The 25,639-nt window shown below is 51.6% G+C and overlaps 2 protein-coding genes across 30 annotated transcripts in view; one reads left to right on the top strand and one right to left on the bottom strand.

The window, feature by feature from the left end:
- Positions 1-1,170, bottom strand: part of ANGEL1 (angel homolog 1) — a 75,993-nt gene extending 74,823 nt beyond the window's left edge. For 20 of the 23 annotated variants that reach the window (XR_012416024.1, XR_012416026.1, XR_012416021.1 and 17 more), the window contains exon 1: positions 929-1,170. The gene's annotated coding sequence lies outside the window, so the exon portion shown is untranslated. The remainder of the gene's footprint in view (positions 1-928) is intronic. The other 3 variants (XM_045396797.3, XM_045396791.3, XM_073997925.1) reach the window with 1 other exon arrangement.
- The window catches only part of LRRC74A (leucine rich repeat containing 74A), a 43,613-nt gene extending 36,121 nt beyond the window's left edge, over positions 1-7,492 (top strand). For 5 of the 7 annotated variants that reach the window (XM_073997936.1, XM_073997935.1, XM_073997939.1 and 2 more), the window contains 2 exons: positions 2,894-3,001; positions 3,975-4,372. In XM_073997936.1, coding sequence (XP_073854037.1) covers positions 2,894-3,001; positions 3,975-4,241 — 375 coding nt within the window. In that variant the 3' untranslated portion in view covers positions 4,242-4,372. Of the gene's footprint in view, positions 1-2,893; positions 3,002-3,974; positions 4,373-5,376 lie in introns of those variants that run through there. The other 2 variants (XM_005561856.5, XM_073997937.1) reach the window with 2 other exon arrangements.
- The last annotated feature ends 18,147 nt before the right edge of the window (positions 7,493-25,639 follow it).

Below are 25,639 nucleotides of genomic sequence, written 5' to 3' on the forward strand. Positions count from 1 at the left end.
AAACCATATGAGCACACTATTGTAGCATTCTAGATGTGGAATGACGGCTTGGCTGAGAATAACAATGGAATTGAAGGGCAGATGTAAGAGCTATCATTATGGAAACATCTCTAGGACTTGGCGAATGGTTGGGTATGTGGGGTTGTGTATTGCATGCATGTGAGTGTGTGTGTGTGTGTTGGGATAGGAAGGCCTGTGATGACAAGAGAAACCCAAAGGTAACCCAAGATTTCAAGCCCAAGGGACTGAAGGAAAGATTGCCAGAGGCAGGGAAGTGCAGATGGGGGAAGTGCCTGCCACCTGGCCCTTCCTGTCTCTCCACGTTCCAGCCCCACTGGAGTGCTTCCGGATCCTCTCTGCATCAGCCCTCCCTTCACTGCAGGCCTGTGTACGGGCAGGGCAGGTCCTTCCACCTGGAACACTTTTCTTCTTGCCCTCTTTGTCTCGCTCATTCCTACCCATTCTCAGGTCTCTGCACAATGTCACTTCCTAGGGAAACGCTTCTTGGATTCCCTGGTCAAGGGCGAACGCCCTTTGTGTTCCTGAAGCCCTCGGCTTCACCCTTTCATTGCAATCCTGTGAACTCCTCCAGGGCAGGGCTGTGTGGGGTCTTAGTAGTAGCACCTACCAAAGTAGCTGGGCAAGGTTCTTAGTTGCTGGCCACAGAATTTACTCCAACTAGGTTAAGCACACAGGGGTTTATTACAGGAGAGAGACCATAGAAATGTCAGGAGGGCTGAACAAACAGACCCTTGTTAGATTCCAGAAATGGCTCTCAAAGCACCCCAACTGGGTTGCCAAGAGGGTTGCTCCTTCTGCTATAATCAAGAAGCTGCACGACCGCAGAATGCCCTGCCCAGTCAGGAAGCAACCACAGCCGCTGCCCACCACCTGCCTCTCTCAAATCAGACACAAGCCTCACACTTACATCTCAGGCAGGTGCTTGGCACAGGCCATCCATTCTGACCCCCAGCTGCAAGGGGGCTTGGGGAATGTCGCTTTCAGCTTTCCAGCCTCTGCATGGATGAGAAGCCTGCTGTGAAGAAACAGCAGTGGGTGCCGCGGGCTCACCCACGGCCTCTGCCACAGCGCTCAGCAGCAGTGCGCAGATTCAGGGCATGAGGGGCACTTCGGATGTGTTGACTGAAGTGCCGGTGGGGTGTCCGCAGCGTGGAGGATGGAAAACTGGAAATGTAGTGTCGGGAGGCACTCCGGAAGGGTGGGAGGCCGTGCACTTGGGAAGGGGAAGTGTGGGGAACAAAGAGCAAGGGCCCCAGGGCTGAGCCCTGAGGAAATGCTTCGTGAGCCGGATGTTGCCAGAAATAGCTATCCATACAGCAGGACCCTGTCCGAGTTTCTGAGAGTGAGGGGAAAGGAGGGGTGGCCAGGGGGAAGCAGGGGTCACAGTGGGGAAGAGAAAAAAAATGCTTAAAAAGGATCTAAAAGAATATTGTAATATTGTAAGACTGGGTGCGGTAGCTCATGCCTGTAATCCCAGCACTTTGGGAGGCCGGGGTGGGAGGATCACTTGAGGTCAGAAGTTCAAGACCAGCCTGACCAACATGGTGAAACCCCATCTCTAGTAAAAATATAAAAATAGGCTGTGCATGGTGGTGCATGCCTGTAATCCCAGCTACTCGAGAGGCTGAGGCAGGAGAATTGCTTGAACCTGGGAGGCTGAGAAGCGGAGGTTGCAGTGAGCCAAGATTGTGCCACTGCACTCCAGCCTGTGTGACAGAGTGAGACTCTGTTTCAAAAAATTTTAAAAAAAGGAAAATATTATAATGTCATTGAAAAGGTGTTCACATGTGAACAGCGGGTTCTGTAAAACAGTAGGTTTAGTAGAAAGATGAGCGATTAGATCGATAGATAGATAGATAGATAGATAGATATAGATGATAATGATATACAGATAGATAGAAGTTAGACAGATTGATGTCAGATAGATAGCTAAAAAGATAAAAGGATCCACACCAGGATATTACCTGCGTGTGGTGGTATTAGATTTGTGGGTGATATTTAAAATTTTCTTCTGCTAATCTAAAATTGCCTTGCAATGTGAGTAATAATACACTTGACCCTTGAACAACATGGGTTTAAACTGTGCCATTTCATCGACTTTTACATATTTGGATTTTTTTTCAATAAATACAGTCAGTCCTTCGTACCCGTGGGTTCTGCATATGCAAATATGGATCCAAAGTACAGCATCTGAGGAATGAGAAACCCACGGAGATGGAGGACTGCCTTTTCATACTGGTGGATTTTGGTATCTGAGGTGGTCCTGGAACCTATCCTTTGCAGATATCAAGGGATGACTATATTTTTTAAATGAAAAAAATGAAATATCCTTTTAAAAATACTCTAACAAAGTGTTTCCATGTGAGCATTGACGTGAAACTGTGAGAATCCTAGGAATTCATAGAGCCAAACCATCACATTATACAGTTGCGGTTTAACCTTTTGATCTCTGAACATCCGCCCACCATCCACAGCACACCGTCCATACCAGTGTTAACAGATCACATATGTAGATAATGGTCATGCCCCATCCCGTTGGCACTGCGATGCCTGAACAGCCTTGACTTCAGTCCTTCCACCTTTGGAACGGAGGGAGCGTCTGTGCCATGCCAAGGGGTTCCTGGAAGCCTGGCGAGCACACAGGAACCATCCCGGCATGCACCCTTGCCAGGCCTGGTGGGTCTGCACTCGGCTCTTGGTCTTAGGGAACGGCCAACACCTGGGAGACTCAGGCTCCTCACCTTGGCCTTCTGCCCTTCTCAGCCGTGCTAGGCCTGGAAGCATGGGCCACTCTTCTGTGGGAGGTGAGGGGGGTCTGCGATCACTGTTAGAAGGCCAAGTGTTTGCTCCTGGTCTTTTCTGCTTCTCTCAGAACTATGCAGACCAGCACAAAATCACAGTCATGGACTTCTTCAAGAGCTTGAACCCCACCGGGACAATGAAGATGTCTGTGGATGAGTTCCAGAAAGTGATGATAGAGGTGTGCTGGGTCCTAGTGGCCACAGGCTGAGTGTGAGTGTGAGTGTGAGTTTGTGTGTGTATGTTTGTGTGTCAGAGAGAGGGGAGAGGAGGAGAAGGAGCAAAAGAGCTTGTAAGCACTTCCTAGAGCTTCCTGGGATGGGCTATGGGACACTCCCCTCATTTATCTAGACCCAGAGGGGAACCTAAGACCTCCCTCAACCCCTGCTGAAGTCATTCCTGTGCTATGGCTTGATGCCACCGGGGACCCGAGATGCCACCCAGAGACACATCTTCTATCTTGAGGTTTTTCTCCCCATTGCATTTCACTACTGGGCAGATAACAAAGGGAGTGAGAGAGGAGACCACATCCCAAAGTCCCAACATTTCCACCTTGGGCCATATCATTTTTCTGAAATCCCACATTCCTCTCACTCCCCATGTAACAAAGGTGCTGAAAGCCCCTGTAATGCATACTTGAAGGGGTCTATCATCAGAGCATCCCAGGAGAGACCTGGGCCCTGCAGGAATAGGACTCCAGAGGAGAAGTTCCCGGGGCCCAGGCAGGGACGGATAAGGCAGTCGGTGTCCGGTGCCCAGTGCCCCAGCCAGGGGCGAAGAGGCTGGTCGGGACTCCACGGCAGGAAGTAAGAATGAACTTCACAGGATACAAAAGAGAGTCCTGTCTCCTTCCCCAGCCACTCGCTCCACCTGACTCTGATCTCCTCCTCCCTTATTGCCCCCAGAAAGAGGAGGCCCTTTGGAGTCTGGACAATGACCCATGGGCAGGGAGCTTTCTCCAACCCCTCCATGCTGTGGAATCAGTTTCCCCTGAGCTCTCAATCAGTTGCCCTCCACGGTCCCAGGAGGAGTGAGGCATTGTGTGTGGGGTGTGTGTGTGTGGAGGGTGTGTGTGTGTAGTAGTGGGGGGGGGCATGCGTAGGGAGGGGTGAACAGAATTCTATTAACTGCACATGTTCCATCCACCTCCTCAGCAAACCAAGGTCCCTCTGAACCAGTACCAGGTCAGGGAGGTGATAAAGAAGCTCGATGAGAAGACAGGCATGGTGAACTTCAGGTCAGCCCAGGCCCCGCGACGCTCCCCGTTCTCTGCAAGGGGCCCTGGCTGGGCTGATGTGAGCTCCCCCGGCTGCCCTGTCTATACTTTGTTACTTGGGGCTTCACCCACCCGCCTGTTCCCTGCATGCCAAGGCTGGGCCCCGCTGTCTACCCTCCATCTCATCCCCAATTCACTTGTTTAGTGAAACTTGAGCCCAATCAGTCGCTGCTGGCTGCTAGGCCAGATGCTGGGGACGCCAGCGGGAGGAGCCGGAGCCCACACTCACAGCCCAGGAAGAGGACAGGCAAGGGAGCAGATTTTTAGGGCCTGGTGAGGTGAGAGGAGCCACAGGGGTGTGTACCAGGCACCCCTGCAGCCCAAAGAGGAAGCGTTGCTCAGGCGGGAGGCGGTAATGTTTCGGGTGAGACAGAGCCCTAGACAGAGGGCAGAGGCACACAAGCACCAAATGCTAACGGTGTGTTAGGGACTACAGGTCCCTGCACTCTGCCGTGGCTTGGCGAGTGAGGGATGTTGTATCTTAGGCCGAAGTCCTTGAAGAGAGAGGACAGGTCCATGATGCTGGTGATGCCTGTAAGCAACCCACAATGAGTCCCTACCACATGCCTGTCCTCTCCACTTGCCCAACAGGCATGCTGTCAGCCTCACGGTGCCCCATGGCAATGCTGCCATCACCCCACTTAGCAAGTGATGAAACAGAGCTCTAGAGACGTGCAGCAAAGAAGCCAAGTTCACCGGGTGCAGTAGCCCATGCCTATAATCCCAGCACTTTGGGAGGCTGAAACAGGAGGATCGCTTGAGCCCAGGAGGTCGAGACAAGCCTGGGCAAGATAGCGAGACCCCCATCTCCGCTAAAAACCAAAAAAAAAAACACATTAGCTGAACATGGCAGTGCATGCCTGAAGTCCCAGCTACTTGGGAGGCTGAAGTGGGGGGATTACTTGAGCTCAGGAGGCAGAGGGTACAGCGAGCTGACACTGCATCACTGCACTCCAGTCTGGACAACAAAGTGAGCCCCTATCTCAAAAAAAAAAAAAAAAGAAAAAAGAAAAGCAGCCAAGTTCTCACAGCTGGGAAGGATAACTCTGGCCGACTCCAGGCCTGAGGGGTCCACACCTGTCTCTCACTGCGCTAGACCTCCCAGCCCAGGCACAGGACACAGTTACCCCTGCCAAGCCTGGGTCTGCAGCTGGGCTCCCATCTGTCTCGGTGGCCCTGTGGTTGGACTGTGTTCTTAAGAGCTTCTGTGGGACAAGGCCTCCCATCCAGCCCTGCCCCACGAGCCTTCTCCCAGTACCTCTTTCCTTTGGTCCACTCAGAGTCGTCGTGCGGAGAAACCACAATGCAGACAAGAAAGGCAGCCTGACCCAGCTGCAAGCCCTGCTCTGCAGAACAAAGCTGCAGCTGTGCGTGGATCGCCTCTCCCTTTAAAACGGGGAGATAACCGCGGCACCTGGGAGGGGGCTGTAAGGAGTGAGTGGGGGAAATGCACACAGCGACCAGCACAGGGGACATCACTCAGTAGTGAAACTGGCATCCAGCAAGAGGGCCCCAAAGGTGGCTCAGGCCCGCCCTGCTACCACCGGGCCTCCCACTCCTGTGCTGCTCAGCAGCCTGCCCTGTGCCTCCTCACCTGCCCCCTACCTAAAGTGGCACCTCTTGTTCCTGGGGAAGCTGATGGCAAGTGCCCATTTCAGAGGCTCCAGACCAGGTTCCACATCCAGCAAAGTCTCCATGTTTGCAGGCAAGGTCACATGGCCTTCGAGAGACAGAACTGGGGTCTGGGTCCCTGAGTCTCCGCACCCGAGCAGGGAGCCCTTGGGGTCGCTTCAAATTGCCCTTCAGATCACACACTGCCACTTTATCAGCTGTGACTGAGGAGCAGAGTTTTAATTTTCATTGTTGCATGATCCTTTTCATTGTTGTTTTATGTTACAAATAATGTCTCATTGTAAAAATTCTAAACCTGGCTGGGCGCGGTGGCTCCTGCCTATAATCCTAGCACTTTGGGAGGCCGAGGCAGGCTGATCACCTGAGGTCAGGAGTTCAAGACCACCCTGGCCAAGATGGTGAAACCCCACCTCTACTAAACATACAAAAATTAGCCAGGTGTGGTGGCGAACACCTGTAATCCCAGCTACTCGGGAGGCTGAGGCAGGAGAATCGCTTGAACCTGGAAGGCGGAGGTTGCAGTAAGCTGTCGCGCCATTGCACTACAGCCTGGGTGACAGAGTGAGACTCCATCTCAAAAAAAAAAAAAAAAAAAAATCTAAACCCACAGAAGTATAGCAAGGGAAAAAAATGAAGGTCCATTTTTATCTCCCTCCATAGTTCACTCTGCCTCCCCAAAGGGCTCTTGCAAATGGTCTTAAGTGCACATTTGCATGCCTTTCCCATGTACTTATCACAAGTGTGTGTAGTGGGGGAGATATAATGGTTAACAGCATGACCTCTAAGGACAGAGATGGGTTTACAAATGGTCTCCTTTGGATTTGAGCCTATTTAACATTCTTGCCCATCAGCCATGAGGCTGTATGGGCGCTCAGCATCTTTCCCTTACCTTTCGTACCAGTTTCTTGAACACAATGAAGCCATAGCAATAAGTCTGGTCTGGAAAGAAGTCTCGGCGAGAGGAGTCCTGGCAAGTCGGATGGTGGCAGGAAGGAGAGCAAGAGGTGGCAGAAATCTCGATGGACAGATGCTGTGGCCAGGGCTGGGCACAAGCAAATAAAGTCTGGCTTGGTTCTGGGCGTCCTGGGCTGCTGGTGGTGTGCCCGTCACCATGGGGGCCACCTTCTGCTTTTAGTGACCACCAGGGGACATGTCAATGCAGCCTCGTTAAGAGCTGCACAGACAAATTGGGAAGTGATGGGGTTGCTAGGCAGCAGGGAAAGAGCCTCAGAGAGCAAGTCAGAGCATGAAGGTAATCGTCATAGTGATTAGAAATGGAGTCCAGGGGAGACCTCCATGGTGGGAGGCAGTGGCAGGGGGAACAGATGCTGAGGGAATGAGGGCAGGGGCCTTTAAGAAGCAAACAAATGCTGTGGGGTCACAAGGAGGGAGCCAGGACAGGAGATCAAGAGAGCGGGCATCCCATCCTGGCCACATGATCTTGGAGTCCCAGTGGCTCCCCTTGAAAATGGAGCAGCTGAAATAAAGCCTTCCCAGTCCGTTCTAGGAGTCTACCATTCTGCATTTCGCCTTTAAATTCCTTGAGAAACTGGGGAGACAGGAAGAGCTTAGTGAAGGAAGAAAAGGAATAGCCAAGAACAGCATTCACTGATTAAGTGGGTGGAACAGGCACCTTTGGGAGTTTTGATTGATCTTACCAGACACCATTGTAGATTAGCAAGGCAGGAACTTTCTTGTGCCCCTCTGCAGCCCCATGTAGTGCTTGGCACATAGTAGATACTCAATAAACACCTGTGAAATGAACAAGCACATTCACCTGGTGATTGTTTGGGGTAAGTGGTGAAATGTAGGGAAAGTATAGGGGGTGAGGAAGGCTGATATTTGGTAACCCACACTTTGGCGCACCAGCGAAGGGTCTAGAAACCAAATCACTATCCTTTGTGTTTCACTTGGCTTCACCAAGCGTGGAGGTGAACACCAAGACCCCTCCGCACATGCAGCAGAATCATTATTGGAAATAATTTATATCCCCACTCATGTGCTGTATTTCTGCCCTTTCTCTTCCTTATTAAAGTCTTAGCCGTTGTGAGGTTTAGGGCCAGGATAGAAGTTTCTAGCAAGACTCATCCCTCCCTAGTGCACATTTTCGCCAGCCTAAGCTCACTGGGGAGAACAGAACTGAGGAGAAGAGTGAGAAGGGTGGGCCACAGCAGCCCTCAGAGGAGCTTCCCCAGCACTGCCGGGAGGAGAGGGAGGCCTTCAAGTCTGGCAGGACCTCAGAACAAGTAGCTGAGCTGTGCCCTGGAGGCTGACTCTTGGTCTGGGCTCCCAACCTGGCAGAGCTCCCCTGCCCCAAACATAGCATGAGGGCAGCAGAGCAACAGCTCTGCAAGGACCCCCTGAGCTGGGACCAAAGACCCCCAGCAATAATCAGTGTGGACTGGTGGCCAATAGGTAGAGGGCGTCTCCTGACAAGTGAGCACCATGGAGGCTCAGTGGCACCACCTTGAGCATGTTCCTGAAATGGAATTTCCATCAACTGGGTGGATTAGGAGCTCAGAGTCCAAGTGAGGACAATGAAGGGAATATAAAGAAATGTAAAGGCCGGGTGCAGTGACTCACACCTGTAATCCAGCACTTTGGGAGGCCAAGGCAGGCCGATCACCTGAGGTCAGGAGTTCGAGACCAGCCTGGCCAACATGGTGAAACCCCATCTCTACTAAAAATACAAAAATTAGCTGGGCGTGGTGGCAGGCACCTGTAATCTCATCTACTCAAGAGGCTGAGGCAGGAGAATCGCTTGAACCCGGGAGGCAGAGGTTGCAGTGAGCTGAGATCATGCCACTGCACTCCAGCCTGGGTGACAAGAGCAAAACTCCCATCTCAAAAAAAAAGAAAGAAAAGAAAAGAAAAAGAAACGCAATAAGGAGTCTATGGACTGAAACATCTGCCATAACATCGGGTGCTCTGTAGACGTCTGCTCTATCTCCCCAAATAAAGTGAAGTCCTTGACGTCTGGGATCAAGTCCTTTTTTTTTTTTTGAGAAAGAGTCTCGCTTTGTCACCCAGGCTGGAGTGCAGTGGCGTGAACACAGCTAACTGCAACCTCTGCCTTCCAGATTCAAGTGATTCTCATGCCTCATCCTCCCGAGTAACTGGGATTACAGGTTTGCACGACCATGAGCAGCTTTTTTTTTTTTGTATTTTTAGTGGAGACAGGGTTTCCCCATGTTGGCCAGGTTGGTCTTGAACTCCTGGCCTCAAGTGATCTGCCTGCCTTGGCCTCCCAAAGTGCTGGGATTACAGGCATGAGCTACCATGCCCAGATGGGATCATGTCTTTTAAATCTGTTACAATTGGTAAAATTCTCCAGGTTCCCTGCCTGTAACTGAGTGTCCAATCAATGTTGGTGCCCAGGTGGAACCCTGAGGGTTATGTGTGGGCAAGAAGGAGAGGCTATGAAGTATCAAAATGTGTAATGGACAAGTTATACCTTTGTAATGGTTATGGATCAATGAAAACAAATTTTTTCAAGATAATTTTGTTCTCATCTTTTGCATAAAACGGAAAAGATGTTCTTGTCAAATCTTATTTTTGTTTGGGTGGCTTTGGCAAAATGATGGAGATTACAGGGAAGTTAAAATCTCCCCCATCCCCCACCTCAACCCTCCAGGCCACCCCTTGACGCTCAAGTAAGCAAGGGATGGGTGGCCAAGCCCAGCTGCCTCAGCGGCCCTGGGAGCCTCCAAAGGTGGAGTAATTCCCACTTGTGGCCGCTAGGTGTCAGGTCAGCTCCAAAAGTCATCGGGAGAATTGGGCTTTGCCGTCTCCTAAATTGGGGTCTTTATAAGTTTCTCCGATCTTCCTAAGTTCTACCCCTGAGGAACGCCGACTTAGAATCTGAGCCTGGAAAGGCCCAGCAGTCCAACCCCTGGGCAGACCTCTCCAAGGCTCCGTGTCCTTATTGTGACCACCTTGCATCCTTGTTGTGAGGAAGAAAATCAGGCACCTGGGAAGAGCACCATGAATATTCATTTCCCTCCTCCAGTCAGCCCGCCCTGGAGCTGGGCAGACCGCAGGGAGGAGGTCCTGCTCCTTGAGGGCAGGACTGCACAAGCGCTTCATCAGCTTGGCAGGTCAGGAGGCTGGCAGGCAGGGGGACCCCAGCAGCGGCTGCAGCGCTCCCATGGAGGGCGAGGCGGAGGTAGAGGGGCCTTGCAGGAGCAGGAGGTGCGTCAAGGTCAAAGATGGCTCAGATGCGCTGGCCCAAACTCCGAAGGCGGTGAGGCTGCAGTCCAGGGAGATGGCACCTGGGCTTGCTGTTCTTCCATACCCAACTCAGTGCGGCTTCACGCACTCACTCCTCGCCTCCTCACAGTGATTCTGCATGGTGAGCACTGTAGAATCCCCGTTTTGCAGCCAGGGAAACGGGGGGCGTGGAGAAGTTAAGCATCTTGCCCAAGATCCTCCAGCCAGTAAGTAGCAACACCAAGATCCAGGCCCTGGCAATACAGCTGTGGCTCCCTGAGGGCTTAGCCACGATGCCTCCCCGCCCCTCTGCCAGGCTGGACTGGCTAATGGAAGGGGGCAAAGGCTGAGATGGTGCTCTGTTGTGGCCAAATTCTCAAGGGCAGGTTGATGCAGTCTCCTCACCAGCCCCATGGCTCAGAAATTGTGCTGGGGGCGGCCGGGTGGGAGAAGAGGGGTGTGGATATCTGTGTGCTAGAACTGGGAAGGGGTTAAAAATTAAGCCTATGAATTCTGGCATTTGACACTCCTGGGTTTGAATTCTGTTTGGCTTCACCAATTACCATCTCTGTGACTCTAAGCAATTCATTTATCCTCTCTGAATCTCAGTTTGCTCATCTGTAAACAGAAATGATAGTGGTACCACCTCGTCTATAGGGTGTGTCCTCTGTGGCTGAAGCAGATGGAGAGAAGGAGAGCGTGTGGGAGTGAGTTCAAAGGGAGTGTGGCCAGGTCAGGTAGGGGCTTGAAGGCCATCGGAGAACGTGGCTGTGAAGATTTAATGAAATCACACACATGAAACATGAAGCCCAAGGCCTGGCATACAATAAGTACCTAATATAAGGATGTGCCTAACATATGTTACAGTGGTGTTCCACTCCTAAGAGGGAGAGGTATGGGGAGTTGTAGGAACAGCAGAGCACAAGAGGGGCCAACCTGAGCAGCTATCTTTGAAACACCCAACTAATGGGTGTTGGAAATACCATGGGGGGTGTTCCAATCTCAGGCCATAAAAACAGAAGAATTTGTCCAGGGTCTTGGAGGGTGGGGTGGGAAGACCAGGGCCAGCAGCACTGGGGGGTGTGGTGTGGGCAGTGCAGGATCATAGGCCTGAAAGAACAGGAGACACAGACACATCCGGCATTTTTTTTTTTTTTTGGGCTGCCCTCCCAGCTGGAACATAGGATCATGCCTACCCAGATAGCCACTCCAAACACAGAAGCAGACACCGAAGAACCAAGGGCCACAGAGAATTCCCTGTGGTAGCTGCAGCGCTGAAGCTCAGTGGAGTTCCCAGGGCAGTGGTGGTAATGGTGCAGGGTGTCACTCATGGTCCCGGGCCTGCAGGTTCACGATACAAACTGTACCCTCTGGTGTCTGACTGTAGTGGCAGCTGTGGTGTCCTCGGGACCAGGCCTGCCTTGCCAAGGGGGGCTTGGGATAATAACAAAATAGCACAATGATTGGCAAGGCCAGCCTGTGCCCTAAACACGAGCTCCTGCCCAGTGGCCTTGAACTGTTCTTCAGGAAGCAGGCATCCTGGAGGGGAGGGAACCCAAGGGCAGCTGGGGCGAGGCCGCCCCGGGCCCGGGGGCTGCTTTTATGGAAGGTCATCCAGGGAACCCTCAGAGGGCTTTGGCTTGCTTTGCCACCACCCTAGGGAGTCTGTGAATGAAACAGAGTGGCTGGCTAAATGCTATGGGGTCCAGGCCGCCTGAGACATGACTCTTGTGCTTGTGTGGATGTGTTATTTGATGATAAAGAAATAATTGGTCTTCTTCCCAGTTCTTGGCACAGAACTTCAAAAACCCTTGGAATTTCCTGAGAGATGGAAATCTTTGTTATGCTAAAGAGGTGGCTCAGGGTGGACCCCTAGATCACTTTAGGCAGGGGCTGGTCACCAGAAAGACCACAGGATTAGAGGTTGAGACTTTTGGCCAACAGACTTCCAGGAAGGAGAGAAGGGGCTGGAGATTGAGTTTAGTCATGTGGTCAGTGTTCACTCAATCAAGCCTAGGCAGTGAAACCCCAATAAACACTCTGCACACTGAGGCTCTGTGGAACTCCCTGGTTGGTGAACACATTGAGATGCCGGAGGCTGGCGATCCCTGATTCCTTGGGAAGCGAACGTGGAAGCACTGTGCTCCCTCTCAGACCTTGCCCTCTGTCACACTTCCTGTGCCTGTTCCTAAGCTGTCTCTTTATAATAAAGCTGTGATTTTGTAAGCACAGTATCGTGCTTTCAGTGAGCTTTGAGTCATTCCAGCAAATTATCAAAACTGGGGAAGCAGTGGGGATGCTCAAATTTGTACCTGGCTGGTCAGAAGTGCAGGTGGTCTAGGTACCCAACTTGCAGCTGGTACTGAAACAGAGGCAGTTTTGTGGAGGACTGAGCCCTAAAACTAAAGTCTGCTGCCAACCCTAGGGGGATTAGTGTCAGAACTGACTTGCAGTTACTCCTGTTGGTGTTCCTTCAGGTGGGATGGAAATGGAGCACATGTACACAGCAGCATACTCGCGTTTGAACTTCAGAGATGGGGTGTGTGTGCTCCAATGTGCCCATGCCCTAAAAGAGGGGCTTGTCAATGAGCTAAGTCCAAACTCCTCCTGCTTTCTGACCTGCATCTAATAACCCTGGTTCAGTGCAGCCACTCCCGGCTGTACCTCTGCTTTCCCAGCAGAGGGTGCTCCAACCTCACAAGTACCCCATCTCTGTAGCCTTTCCTAAGGCTCCCTAAGGCTCAGTGGAGATGCACAGAAGAAAATAGGACCCCACACTGACTCAGGGAAATCAAATTCTCGTTAGGTGCCCTCAGAAAAGCAGCAATGCAGCCGGCTTCAGTGACACAGATTGCACCTGGGGGAGCCTGGGTCATAGCCTTCAACCTCCCTGCGACATCCAGGTTCTGTGGGAGCTGAGCTTATAAAACTTACGGGCCCTCTTTAAAAAAAAAAAATGGCCAGGTGCAGTGGCTCACGCTTGTAATCCCAGCACTTTGGGAGGCAGAGGCGGGTGGATCATCTGAGGTCAGGAGTTTGAGACCAGCCTGGCCAACATGGTGAAACCCCATCTCTACTAAAAATACAAAAATTAGCCAGGCATAGTGGCAGGCACCTGTAATCCCAGCTATTCGGGGGTTGGGGGGCCGAGGCAGGAGAATCGCTTGAACCCGGGAGGTGGAGGTTGCAGTGAGCTGAGATCACACCATCGCACTCCAGCCTGGGGCACAAGAGTGAGACTTTGTCTCAAAAAAAAAAAAACAAAAAAAAACACAAACTCACAAATACAATGTTAGGGATAAAAAGTGGATGTTTAGAATAAGCGGGAAGAATCACTACAAATAACACATTTTCTTAAAGCTGACAAGACCATAAGCATCAAATCCCCCCAGGGCCTCGGAAGGGGCCTCATTGCAGTGTGGGTCCCTGCAGCTTGAGTTTTCTTAGCTTCTCAGCAACTCTGGCCCACCTGCCATATATAGAAGCTGCAGGAAGGGAAATCCGGGCAGCAACCAGACACCTTGTGAATACAACTACAACCTTGTGAGTAGCTTGTCTATTTCTCCATGCCTCTCTCTTCTTCCCTGTCCTTGGAGCAGCCAGCTGTGGTCACATAATAAACACGGGTGAGATGCTATCCCTTCCTTCCCTCTCCGTCAAACCCAGGAGGCTGCCACCCACCCCCTCTGATTTTGAGGAGCATGCGGCAGTTCTTTGGGCTTCTCTCTCCTTGAGTCCTTGCACCCCAGTGGGTCTTCAGTCTATTAAGTGTTATTTCAAGACTGTAAAACCCACAGCCCCAAAATGCCTTTCCCAAGTGCACTGTGATGTGAGAAATAACCCCTTCTAGAAATTAATAGGGAAAAAACAGAAGGCAAATTATCTGGGGTAAAGGGGTAGAATGCATGTTTATTTATACTAAAGTGTAAATGACTTCACTGACATTCAGTAAATACTTATTAAGGGCTCACTATGTGTCCTGTGCTGTGTGGGTGTTTGGGATACATCAGTGAATAAAAAAAGACAAAACCTGTTTCTCATGTGAAGTTTGCATTCTAGCAAGAGAAGACTGGCAAATAAGGTAAGAAATAAGTGAATCATACAGTATGTTAGAAGTACTATGGGGAAAAATAGAACCAGGAGGCTAGCAGGCTTGCAGGCCACGTGGGAAGCCACGTGATGTCTGGGGGAAGCGCTTTCCAGGTAGAGGGCACAGCTTAAGCAAAGGCCCCCTGCAGGAGCCCTCTGGTGTGTCCCTTGTGGCCGGAGCAGATGAAGGGAAGGAGAGCAAGCATGGTACAAGCAAGTTCAGAGGGAACATGGCCAGGTCAGGTGGGGTCTTGAGCCATCAGGGAACGTGGGTGTCTAAATGAGACAGCTCTGCAGGGTGAGGGCACAGACCTTTTAAAATGATAGTGTGGGTCAGGCACAGTGGCTCACACCTATAATCCCAGCACTTTGGGAGGCCAAGGTGGGCGGGTCACTTGAGGTCAGGAGTTCGAGGCCAGCCTGGCCAACATGGCGAAAACCCGTCTCTACAAAAATACAAAAATTAGCTGGGTGTGGTGGCGGGCAGCTGAATCCTAGCTACTTGGGAGGCTGAGGCAGGAGAATTCTTTGAACCCGGGAGGTGGAGGTTGCAGTGAGCTGAGATCATGCCACTGCACTCTAGCCTGGGTGACAGAGCAAAACTCTGTCTTTTTTTTTTTTTTTTTTTTAAAGGCTACTGTGGGCTTAGACACAGTGGTTCATGCCTGTAATTCTAGCACTTTGGGAGGCCAAAGTGAGAAGACGACTTGGGCCAAGACCAACCTAGCCAACATAGCAAGACCCCATCTCTATTTTTTTTTAAGAGAATACTGTGGCTGGTGTGTTGACAACCAACTTTAGGGATCCCAGGGAGAGTCAGGAAAATCAACTGAGAGGCCATAGCAATAATGCAGGCAAGAGAAGAAGATGGAGGCAGTGGAGGTGCTCCTGCGGCTCCCCTGTCCCTCACAGTTGGGCCAGGGTCAGGCAGTGCCGGGACACAAGCTGGCAGGAGGGGAGCGGGCCCCGGGTCCCAGACCAGGGATGGAGAGGATATGGGCTCCATAGAAGAGGGTGGGAAGGGAACCCCATCCTGCGTAGGAGGCAGGGAGAGTGGAGATGCAGCCCAGGGGATCTGCCTGAGGCCCGGCCCAGACACTGGCCTGACTTTCGGAAGCCAGGCCACCCCATCTGCCCTCCCTGACAGAGTCCGGCCAGGCTGGAGCCAGAGTCCCCCAGCAGGGTACACTCAACACCCGCACCCTGGTTCCCTGAGGCTGAGGGCTGGACCAGCGGGACTCCTTCCTTTGCACCTCCTAGGATCCAGGCTGTGAATCCCTTCCATTCAAATGCACATGTTCCCGGGAGGCCGGGAGAGGGTGGGCTCAGGTCAGAATTTCATTCCTCACACTCGTCAGAGGTTTGTGAACAGCCTGCCCAGAGGAAAGCCCAGAGGGCAAGGCAGGGCAGGGAGGAGACCGAAGGGACCGGCTGCAGGAGACAGGAAGGGTGGATGAAGCCCGCACTTCCACACTGCGCCTGGGCAGGCCTCACCCCCAGCCCCACCTCTGCCTTCTCCTTCCCACTCCCAGCTCAGGCTCCTGGGCCCCGGGCACGTCCACAGCCCCTCCTGGTTTCCAGATGTTTGCCGAGGCTGCTGCTCTGTCGTTGCCATCCTTCCACGTATCCTCCCATTTTCACAGACAGGAAAACTGAGACCTGAAGTGTCAGTAGAGGCCAACAGTTAAGTGACGGGGCAACAACCCAAATGCCCAAGGCTTCTGCTGCCAGGCTCCCAGAGCCCTCTGGGCTGGGTGGCAGCGGCGCAGAGCGGTGTGGAGCTCGCTCCCTGGCCTCAGGACCCCGGGCAACACGGGGCAGCTTTCTCACCTGTAAAGGAGGAACTCACAGCCTCCTCCAGGGTGACTGAGAACACAGGCTTCTGTAAGGATGAGGAGGGGGCGGACACCCCTGGTTCATAGGAACTGCTCAGCCAATGGATACCACCCCTTCCACGGCAGAGACTCTGCCCATGCCTAACACATTTTCACTGCCATTGGCAATCCCAGGCTCGTTTCTCAGACTCGGGTATTTTCAGGCTAGAAGGGACCTGGAAACGTGTCCTCAGAAGAGCGCTGGGCCCGTGTTTTTCCCTAAGCAGCTGGTCCAGCCACCGCAGACACAGATGACAGGTGCGCTGACTCAGTAGGGCCCCATTCCAATTGCCTTCCTTTGTTGAAAGAATCTAAAAGAACCTTGACTCCCCTCCAGGTCTACCCAACCTACAAACACTGCAGAGCACAAACCTTCATTCATTGTCTCCTTTAAGAACAAGAGAGGTCCCCCTTCCCATGCAGCAGGAAAAGCTCACACAGAATGAAAGCTATTAGGTCAGCAAATTTCTCTTTGCTCCTGGGGGTGAATTCAATTTCAGACCTGCCTAGGGATGGGGGATGGTGTCTTTCTTGTTCACCCACTCCACCTCCGCACCCATCCCGGGGAGAGAGGACATGCCACTACTGAGCCCAGGCGTGATGTGTGGACTCTCCAGGATGACAGGGATTTTTTTAAAAGAGAAAATGCTCTTTTTGTCTTTCCATTGAGAAGGCACCTTCCATGCTAGTGTTTCCAGAGGGTAGAGACCATAACCCTTCAACAGAAACAAGAAATTTCAGTGAACATCATGTTTACATGTGTTTTATGCAAAGCACCATGGTTGGTGGTACCATGGGAAACAAAGAGATAGCTAAGATAAAGTCCCTGCCCTTAAAGGGGTTCTTAATATATTTTAGGTCACAGACACTTTTGAGAATCTGATGAAAGCTATGAACTTACCCCAGAAAAATGCAACACACACACACACACACACGCACATATACACATACACATACACACACTTAGTTCCGTATCCATTTCAGAAGGTTTGCTGGCCCTCTCCAGCCAATCTACAGACCTTCATAGACCCAGGATTAGGAAACCTTCCTTAAAGACACGCACAGTTATCTGTGGAAGAACAACCGATAGGCAATTTCAACAGAACACGGAAATGAAGCCAGGCTATGACGATGAGCCACCAAGTGCTCTGGGATTGCAGCAGACGACATCATGCATCGCCATTGTGAATCTCCATCTCGATCAGGGAGCCACAATCAGCTGGCCCTGGAGGACCCGCACCACGAAGGGAAAGGGCCCAGAGCCTGAAGGCAGCACTGTCGAGCATCTGGGATCCACTCCAAGCCGAGAGAAGCAGGAAGTAACAGATCCTGAAGGCTCTAACAGAATTCTAAAGAATTCCAAATTATAGCTGCAAAGAAAGATACTTCTATCTGGATGTCCCTAGGAAGAAGATTGGAAAGCTCACTACAACACAGGTTGATGTGTTAACTTTAACACAACCTCCTTTCCCTGAAATTCCTATGCACACTAAAACTTACATGCATAAACTGAGACCCATAGAGGACAATGCATCCAAGCTTACACCACCTGTTGGTGATAGGACTCAAACCCAGAACCCCTAATTTCCCCCAAAATGTCTTTCTTCAACACTGAGGCAGTGGGTCTCCTAGAGGTGATATTCACAAATTTATGCACACTAAAGTTTATGTGCATAAGAATTTCGAGGAAAGGAGGGCATGTTAAAAGTGCAGACATGGGGCCGGGCGCGGTGGCTCAAGCCTGTAATCCCAGCACTTTGGGAGGCCGAAACAGGTGGATCACGAGGTCAGGAGATCGAGACCATCCTGGCTAACACAGTAAAACCCCGTCTCTACTAAAAAAAAATACAAAAAACTAGCTGGGCGAGGTGGTGGGCGCCTGTAGTCCCAGCTACTCGGGAGGCTGAGGCAGGAGAATGGCGTGAACCTGGGAGGCGGAGCTTGCAGTGAGCTGAGATCCGGCCACCGCACTCCAGCCTGGGCCACAGAGCGAGACTCCGTCTCAAAAAAAAAAAAGTGCAGACATATGCCCTTCCTTTCTCATTCTAGGGGCACAGGAATCTGCCTTTTATAGCATTCCAGGTAACGTGGCTAATCCACAGACCACATGTGTGTGGCCTTTGAGTGAGGGGGAGCTCTCATGTTCAAGAAATTCATCTTTGGGGGTTCCCTTTCTGGGTGCAAGTCACAGAGCTACTACCCCGTTAGAGCACGGATATGATCATGCCACCTCTCCCTGGAAGACAGCACATCACCTCTAAGCCCGCAGGACTTGGGACTCCTGACGGGAAGGTGAGGGCAGGAGGACTGAGCTTGCCCTGAACTCAGGGAACAGGGGAGGAGCCAGGAGTTTCCTCTCTGCCAGCACCCTAGAAGATCCTACCCAATCTCCAGTGCTGGGGGAGGAGCTGCCTCCTTCCCCTCAGACCTCTCCCCCGCTAGCTGCGACAGATGCCAGCTCCACCATGTTGCTCATGCCCACTCCGGCCCCATCCTCATCTACGCTTGGACTTTGGGAACATCTAGTACCTGTGTTCACTGGGAGTCTCCCAAGCTGGGGTCTGCCAGGGCTGAACATGGGACTGGGGTTGGGAAGAGGAAGGTAGACAAGGAGGAGCCAGGAGCAGTTCAGAGTTACAAGCAGTTCTGCACAGCTCTGCACAGCTCAGCGGGAAGAGCTGGCTCGAAAAGGGCTCTGGCTAGGTAGACAGAGGGTCTGAGTCTATGCAGTTGTGAATAGTCCAGGGTTGAAGGGGGAAGGGACACAGAAGGGATGGGAGCACAGGCTGCAGGCACCATGGCTCAGAGACTATCAGGCATTTGCCCTGGGCCAGCCTGAAGGTGTAGGAGGTAGCAGGTTTTGTTGCACTTGGAAACGAAGCTCAGTAGCAAGGAAACATGGGAATATACACATGTACACTCATGTACACACATAGATGTACACATCTGTTTTGAGGATGAGGATGGAATCACAGGATTCTGTCAAAACCTTCAGAGCTCACCTGGCCCAGCACCCTCATTCTATAGGTAAAGAAACTGAGACCCACAGAGGACAATGTGTCCAAGGGTACACCGCCTGTTGGTGATAGGACTCAAACCCAGAGCCCCTAATTGCCCCCAAAATGGTCTTTCCTCAACACTGAAGCAATGGGTCCGGCCAGACGTGATATTCACAAATTTTAACAACCTGCACAGCAACCCAGCCCCAGCAATCAGAATGGACATTGCAACTGCATTAGGATCCCAGAGACCCGCTGAGAGAGATGCTCTTTTGCTTGCTGGATTCAGAAGAAGTCTTGGGGTCCCAAGGAAAGCAGGCTAGGACGATGAAGGAGTATTCAGGGGGCTTAGGGATGGCTGTTTGCCGACTAGAATGAAAGTATTTCAATACATTAACAGTGCTGTATTGGTTGGCTGTCAGACCTAGAGCCAGGAATCTCCTCGCCAGGGGAGCCAAAGGAAACAGACCCATCGTTCTCCTTTATTATTATTATTATTATTATTATTCTTTTTTTTTTTGAGACTGAGTCTTGCTCTGTCGCCCAGGCTGCAGTGGCGCCATCTCGGCTCACTGCAAGCTTCGCCTCCCGAGTTCACACCATCCTCCTGCCTCAGCCTCCTGAGTAGTTGGGATTACAGGCGCCCACCACCACGCCTGGTGAATTTTTTTTTTTTTTTTTTTTTTTTTTTTAGTAGAGACAGGGTTTCACCGTGTTAGCCAGGATGGTCTCGATCTCCTGACCTCGTGATCTGCCCACCTTGGCCTCCCAAAGTGCTGGGATTACAGGCGTGAGTCACTACGCCCAGCCATTATTTTATTATTATTATTATTATTTTAGATGGAGTCTCGCTCTGTCACCCAGGCTGCAGTGCAGTGGCATGATCTCAGCTCACTGCAAGCTCTGCCTCCCGGGTTCAAGCAATTCTCCCACCTCAACCTCCCGAGTAGCTGGGATTACATGCATGTGCCACCATGCCTGGCTGATTTTTGTATTTTTAGTAGAGACGGGGTTTCACTATGTTGGCCAGCCTGGTCTCAAACTCCTGACCTCAAGTGATCTGCCCATCTCAGCCTCCCAAAGTGCTGGGATTACAAGCATGAGCAACTGTGCCTGGCCCATCCCTCCCCCATAGAACAGGTTTCTCAGGAGGGCAAGAACTGGTCCTTCCTCCCTCTCTATAAACTGCTAAGTCCTGAATTGCCAGGTACCACAGGCACCTGCGTGTGTGAAGTGTGGGGGTGGGAGAGAAGGCAGTGAAAACCAAATGGCAGGTACCAGCCTTTAGCGTCTAAACACCTGGCCATGTCACCAAATAATAAAAGACCCCCAGCCTCAGCCTGCCCTTTCACGTGGCCAGCAGTAGCAACTTTTTTTTTTTTTTAAGCTTAAAGTGGGGCTGCCCAAGCACTGCCCAGGACCCCATGAGGCACAGCCTGCAGCAGCACAGGGAAATGCTCTAAGACTGGCTGCCCTCCCAGAGCTGCAGCCAGAAAGCAGGGTGCAGGGCCCTCTACTCAGTTATCTAAATGTAACTGGAGGCCGGGCGCGGTGGCTCACGCCTGTAATTCCAGCACTTTGGGATACCGAGGCGGGTGGATCACCTGAGGTCAGAAGTTTGAGACCAGCCTGGCCAACAAGGCAAAACCCCGTCTCTACTAAAAATACAAAAATTAGCTGGGCTTGGTGGTGGGCACCTGTAATCCCAGTTACTCGGGAGGCTGAGGCGGGGAGAATTGCTTGAACCCAAGAGGTGGAGGTTGCAGTGAGCCGAGACGTTGCCTGAGCAACAGAGTGAGACCCCATCTAAAAAGTAAATAAATGTAACTGGAGCTTCCAGTGTCCCTCTTTGCAAGCATTAAGCCTGGCTTGAGAAGGTGGGGCTGGGGTGCAGGAGAAGTTCCAGGCAGAGTTGGCCACCCTATGCCAGCCCAGAAGTGAGTTTCCTGCTTCAGATGGCTGCTTCCTCCCTGATCCTTGGATTTGGTGAGAAAAGGGGCAACGGGTGGGGGCAGTCTTGCCAGAAATTATCTCCCACTTCAGTCCATCTTTCACCTCAAAAAATAATGTAGAAGCCCCAATTTAACATCTGTATTCATCACCTTGCTGCTCGATGGCTGAAGAGTGTCCTAGAGCTAAATCATCAGCTAGTACTTAACCTGTCCTGTCACAACCCCAGTGGGAAGGACTGGTTGTAAAACCGCCTGGTGGGAGCCAGTACCAAGCACTCAGAACCTCCAAGGGTCCGACGCTGCCAGCTGGAGCCTAGAGCTGAACTGCAAACTGCAGAGGGGAGAGGCTGCCCCCTTCCTCTTCCAAGGAAATGAGGAAGACATGACCTCTCTCAGTTCCACCCTCTTCCCAAAATAGACCAGAAGGAGCTGCACCAGCTGCCCTGCAGCCTGGCTTCTCCTCCCCTCCCGTGGGCCCCAGCTCCTTTCAGAGAAACTCACTGAAATCCTGCTCTGGGCTCTCCTCCCTCCTCACTCACTTGAGGCCTCCATGCCCTAAATCAGAACGTGAGCTTTGAGTCAGATACAATTGGGTTTCACTACCTCCGCCACCAACGACCTGTGTGACCTGGGCAGGTTGCTTAAAACTTTGAGCCACAGTTTGCTTATCTGTGAAATGGGAGCAATACTCACACTTTCCCCGCCGCATCATGATCATCATTGTGAAAATCGGATGAGACAGTGCATGGAAAGTGCTGAGCACAGTGCCTGGCTCAGTCAGCAGAGGGCGGTCATCATTGCCATCATCGTCATCCTCATCATCCCCACCACAGCAGCAGAGGAAGCTAATAAACTGCTCCCTAATGGAGCCCATTTCGGGAGGCCTGAGGTGCAGCTGACTAGAGCACTAACCCAGGAGGTTCAGCATCATCGGTCCCGCAATAGGACTGGAAAGTTGTGTCCTCCAGCACTTCCCCAGGAGGACACCCATTCTGATAAGCTACGTGGGGGTGGAGAGAGACCTCGCCAAAGTACACGCTTGATACAAGAGCTCACTGAAGCCCTTCTAAGGAGGATATAGTCATCATCTTGCAGCTCAATGGCTGAGGAGTGTCTAGTCCTTAGCAGGGTGTTTGCTTGTGAGGAGGCGTCAGCAAGTAAGGGCACAGCCAAATTGCTGAGGTGAGTAGTGGAGAAACTGAGGCTGCTGCCAGCCTTCCCTCCTTTACCCTGTGCTCCTCCTGCAGGGCTCAGCTTCTCCTCCAAACAAGTGTTAAGCAAATACTTAAATAACACCAGTGTGAAGGCATTCTGAATTATTAATATGCCAACGCACCTCGTATCCCAGCTTGGCCTGCCTGCCCCCCGGAACCCTCTCCTAGCAGTGCAGTCATATATCCATGGGCATTTTAGAAGTGCAGTCATCAGCCGGGCATGGTGGTTCACACTTGCAATCCCAGCACTTTGGGAGGCCGAGGCAGGGAGAGCACCTGAGGTCAGGAGCTCGAGACCAGCCTGGCCAACATGGTAAAACCCCGTCTCTACTAAAAATACAAAAATTAGCCAGCCATGGTGGCGTGTGCCTGTAATCCCAGCTACTTGGGAGGCTGAGGCAGGAGAATCGCTTGAACCGAGGAGGTGGAGGTTGCAGTGAGCCGAGATCACACCATTGCACTCCAGCCTGGGTGACAAGAGCAAGACTTCATCCCCCCCCCAAAAAAAAAAAGAAGATGCAGTCATATATCCAGGCGCACAGGTCAGGGGAGAGATGGGGCTGGGAAGCAATGTTTTCAAAGCCCACCCTTTGGCCACCTCCTCTCAATGTTTCATCATCTTGATCTCCAAGGTTCTCTCCCGTGCGGGGCTACTCAAAGTGTAGTCCACCACCCTTCAGCAAACTGCTTGCTCCAGGTCCAGGATAAGTTCAGGAATTGACAGGAAGTATTTAGATGCTGTACTTTTCTAGCAATTTGACAAAGCAGTTTTATGTCAGTTTAATCTCGTATTTAACAACTTGAGTTTATATTTTGTGGGTCTCTTTTTCCTTTCATTTTTCCAGCAATTCTTTCATATTCTGTTTTACAAAAGAAGCAGTCCGTAATTGATTAGACATTAAAAAGAAAGCAATTTGCCCTTGACCACACAGAGCTGAAGAAGCTCTTCTCCAGATGTCTTTTCCTTTTGGTCTCAGCAACCTTCATGTCAACGTATTACATGACAATGTGCAGGGATTCAGATGATGCAAAAGGCCCCATTGCCCCGACCCCAGCAGTACCCTCTGGCCCTGGGCAGCTCTCCATCTTTGCAGCCAGCTCAGAACTGTCTTTCTCCACAAGTCCTTCCTTCCACTCAGTTCCCAGCCCCATCTCCTCCCCTGGAACCCATGGGACTTTCTGTCTGCACCACTTATTTGGCAATTTACCTAATTTTTAAAAATAATAACAATTGAGTACAAGGCTTTGTGCTATTAAATTAAGCATAAACCTCCTCAAGCTTATCCCTGCTTTGTTCCTCTTGCGGTTATTTTTCAGCCCCTTGTCTTTGTGTGTGGAATCCTCCCCTGCTGGGTTTTTTTTTGTTGTTGTTTTTTTGTTTTTTGACAGAGTCTTACTCTGTCGCCCAGGCTGGAGTGCAGTGGTATGATCTCGGCTCACTGCAATCTCTGCCTCCCAGGTTCAAACGATTCTCCTGCCTCAGCCTCCCAAGCAGCTGGGATTACAGGTGCGCACCGCCACGCCCGGCTAATTTTTGTATTTTTAGTAGAGACAGGATTTCACCATGTTGGTCAAGCTGGTCTCGAACTCCTGACCTCGTGATCTGCCCGCCTTGGCCTCCCGAAGTGCTGGGATTACAGGTGTGAGCCATCGTGCCCGGGCCCCTGCTGGTTTTGAGGCTTCTTGGGCTCCGTGCCCTGTCCACACTTCTCAGCAGCACCTGCCCTGCTGGGCGCAGGACACTGCAGTGGCAGAGGCGGAACAAATAGATCCAGCACCAGGGCTGACGGGGGCGTGAACAGCAGATAGGGAAAGGGAGGAGTAAATAAACTCCTCTTTCCTTTTTCCATTTTTATTTCTTTTTTTCTTTTTTCTTCTTTTTCTTCTTTAATTAATTTTTTTTTTTTTTTTTTTTTTTTTTGAGACGGAGTCTCGCTCTGTCGCCCAGGCTGGAGTGCAGTGGCACAATCTCGGCTCACTGCAAGCTTTGCCTCCCAGGTTCACACCATTCTCCTGCCTCAGCCTCCCAAGTAGCTGGGACTACAGGCACATGCCACCACGCCCAGCTAATTTTTTGTATTTTTAGTAGAGATGGAGTTTCACCGTGTTAGCCAGGATGGTCTCGATCTCCTGACCTCGTGATCCACCCATCTCAGCCTCCCAAAGTGCTGGGATTACAGGCATGAGCCACTGTGCCCGGCTTCCATTTTTATTTCTAAGCACCAGGGCTTTTTGCTTTTTGTTTTAAAATATATTGTTGGGGTTTTTTTTTTAAGTCATGCATACAAAAAGTTAAAAAAAAAAATTCAAAACCTAAAGGAACAGGCCGGCTCACACCTGTAATCCCAGCATTTTGGCAGGCCGAAGGTGGGCGTGTCCCGAGGTCAGGAGTTCGAGACCAGCCTGGCCAACAGGGTGAAACCCCATCTCTACTAAAAACACAAAACAAAATTAGCCAGGCATGGTGGCACATGCCTGTAATCGCAGCTTCTCAGGAGGCTGAGGCAGGAGAATCGCTTGAACCCAGGAGGTGGAGGTTTCAGTAAGCCAAGATCATGCCACTCCACTCCAGCCTGGGCAACAGAGCAAGACTCCATCTGGGTCGGGGGGGTGGGGGAGGTGGGGGAACCTACAGGAACAGACAATAGGAAGGAAGCGTGCAGCCCACCCAGCCCAGGATCCTTCCGCAGAAACAGCCACTCCTGCCCTCCCTGCAAAGCTGTTCCTGCAGACACAGGCACTTTGCGGATCTACCCCGTCCTCATGCAGGTGCGAACACACCACATGAGCATCTGCACTAGCTTCCTTTATTTTAACAGTAGATCTTGCAGCCAGCTACCCTTTCTCATGTGTACTGCTACTCATGAGATCCTTTCTTTCTCAGAGATCTAGAGCTAGAGGGGTCCTCAGAAACTGGTTCTTCTAGGGATGCCCAAATGGGGCCTCAGGTGGGGATGCCTGCCTGGCTGTGTCCAAGTCACCTGGGACCACAAGACTAAGCATCAGGATCTAGGGCCACGCCCCCGGTGCAGAGATTTGTGGAGGGCGCCTGGAAATCATTCCTATGTTTCTTTAAAGCTTCCCAGCCTGGGAATTCAGCGAGTCTCCAGCCCTGCCACATTTTGTCTACTCCCCTCTTGTTACAAATAAGAAAACTGAGGCTCAGAGAGGGGAAATGACTTGACCCAGGTCACACAGGAAGTTAGTGGCAGGGCAAGGCCCAGAAGAGCCCCCAGTGCCTGATGTGGCGCATCTTCCACTGTGTCAGGTCTTGGGGCCTGTATTCATTTCCTGAGGATCCTACAACCAACTACCACAAATGGGGTGGCTTAAAACAACAGATGTTGGCCGGGCGCGGTGGCTCAAGCCTGTAATCCCAGCACTTTGGGAGGCCGAGGCAGGCGGATCACGAGGTCAGGAGATCAAGACCATCCTGGCTAACACGGTGAAACCCCATCTCTACTAAAAAATACAAAAAACTAGCCGGGCGAGGTGGCGGGCGCCTGTAGTCCCAGCTACTAGGGAGGCTGAGGCAGGAGAATGGCGTGAACCCGGGAGGCGGAGCTTGCAGTGA

The sequence above is a fragment of the Macaca fascicularis genome, chromosome 7 (genome assembly GCF_037993035.2).
Source record: "Macaca fascicularis isolate 582-1 chromosome 7, T2T-MFA8v1.1".
NCBI classification, from domain to species: Eukaryota; Metazoa; Chordata; class Mammalia; order Primates; family Cercopithecidae; genus Macaca; species Macaca fascicularis.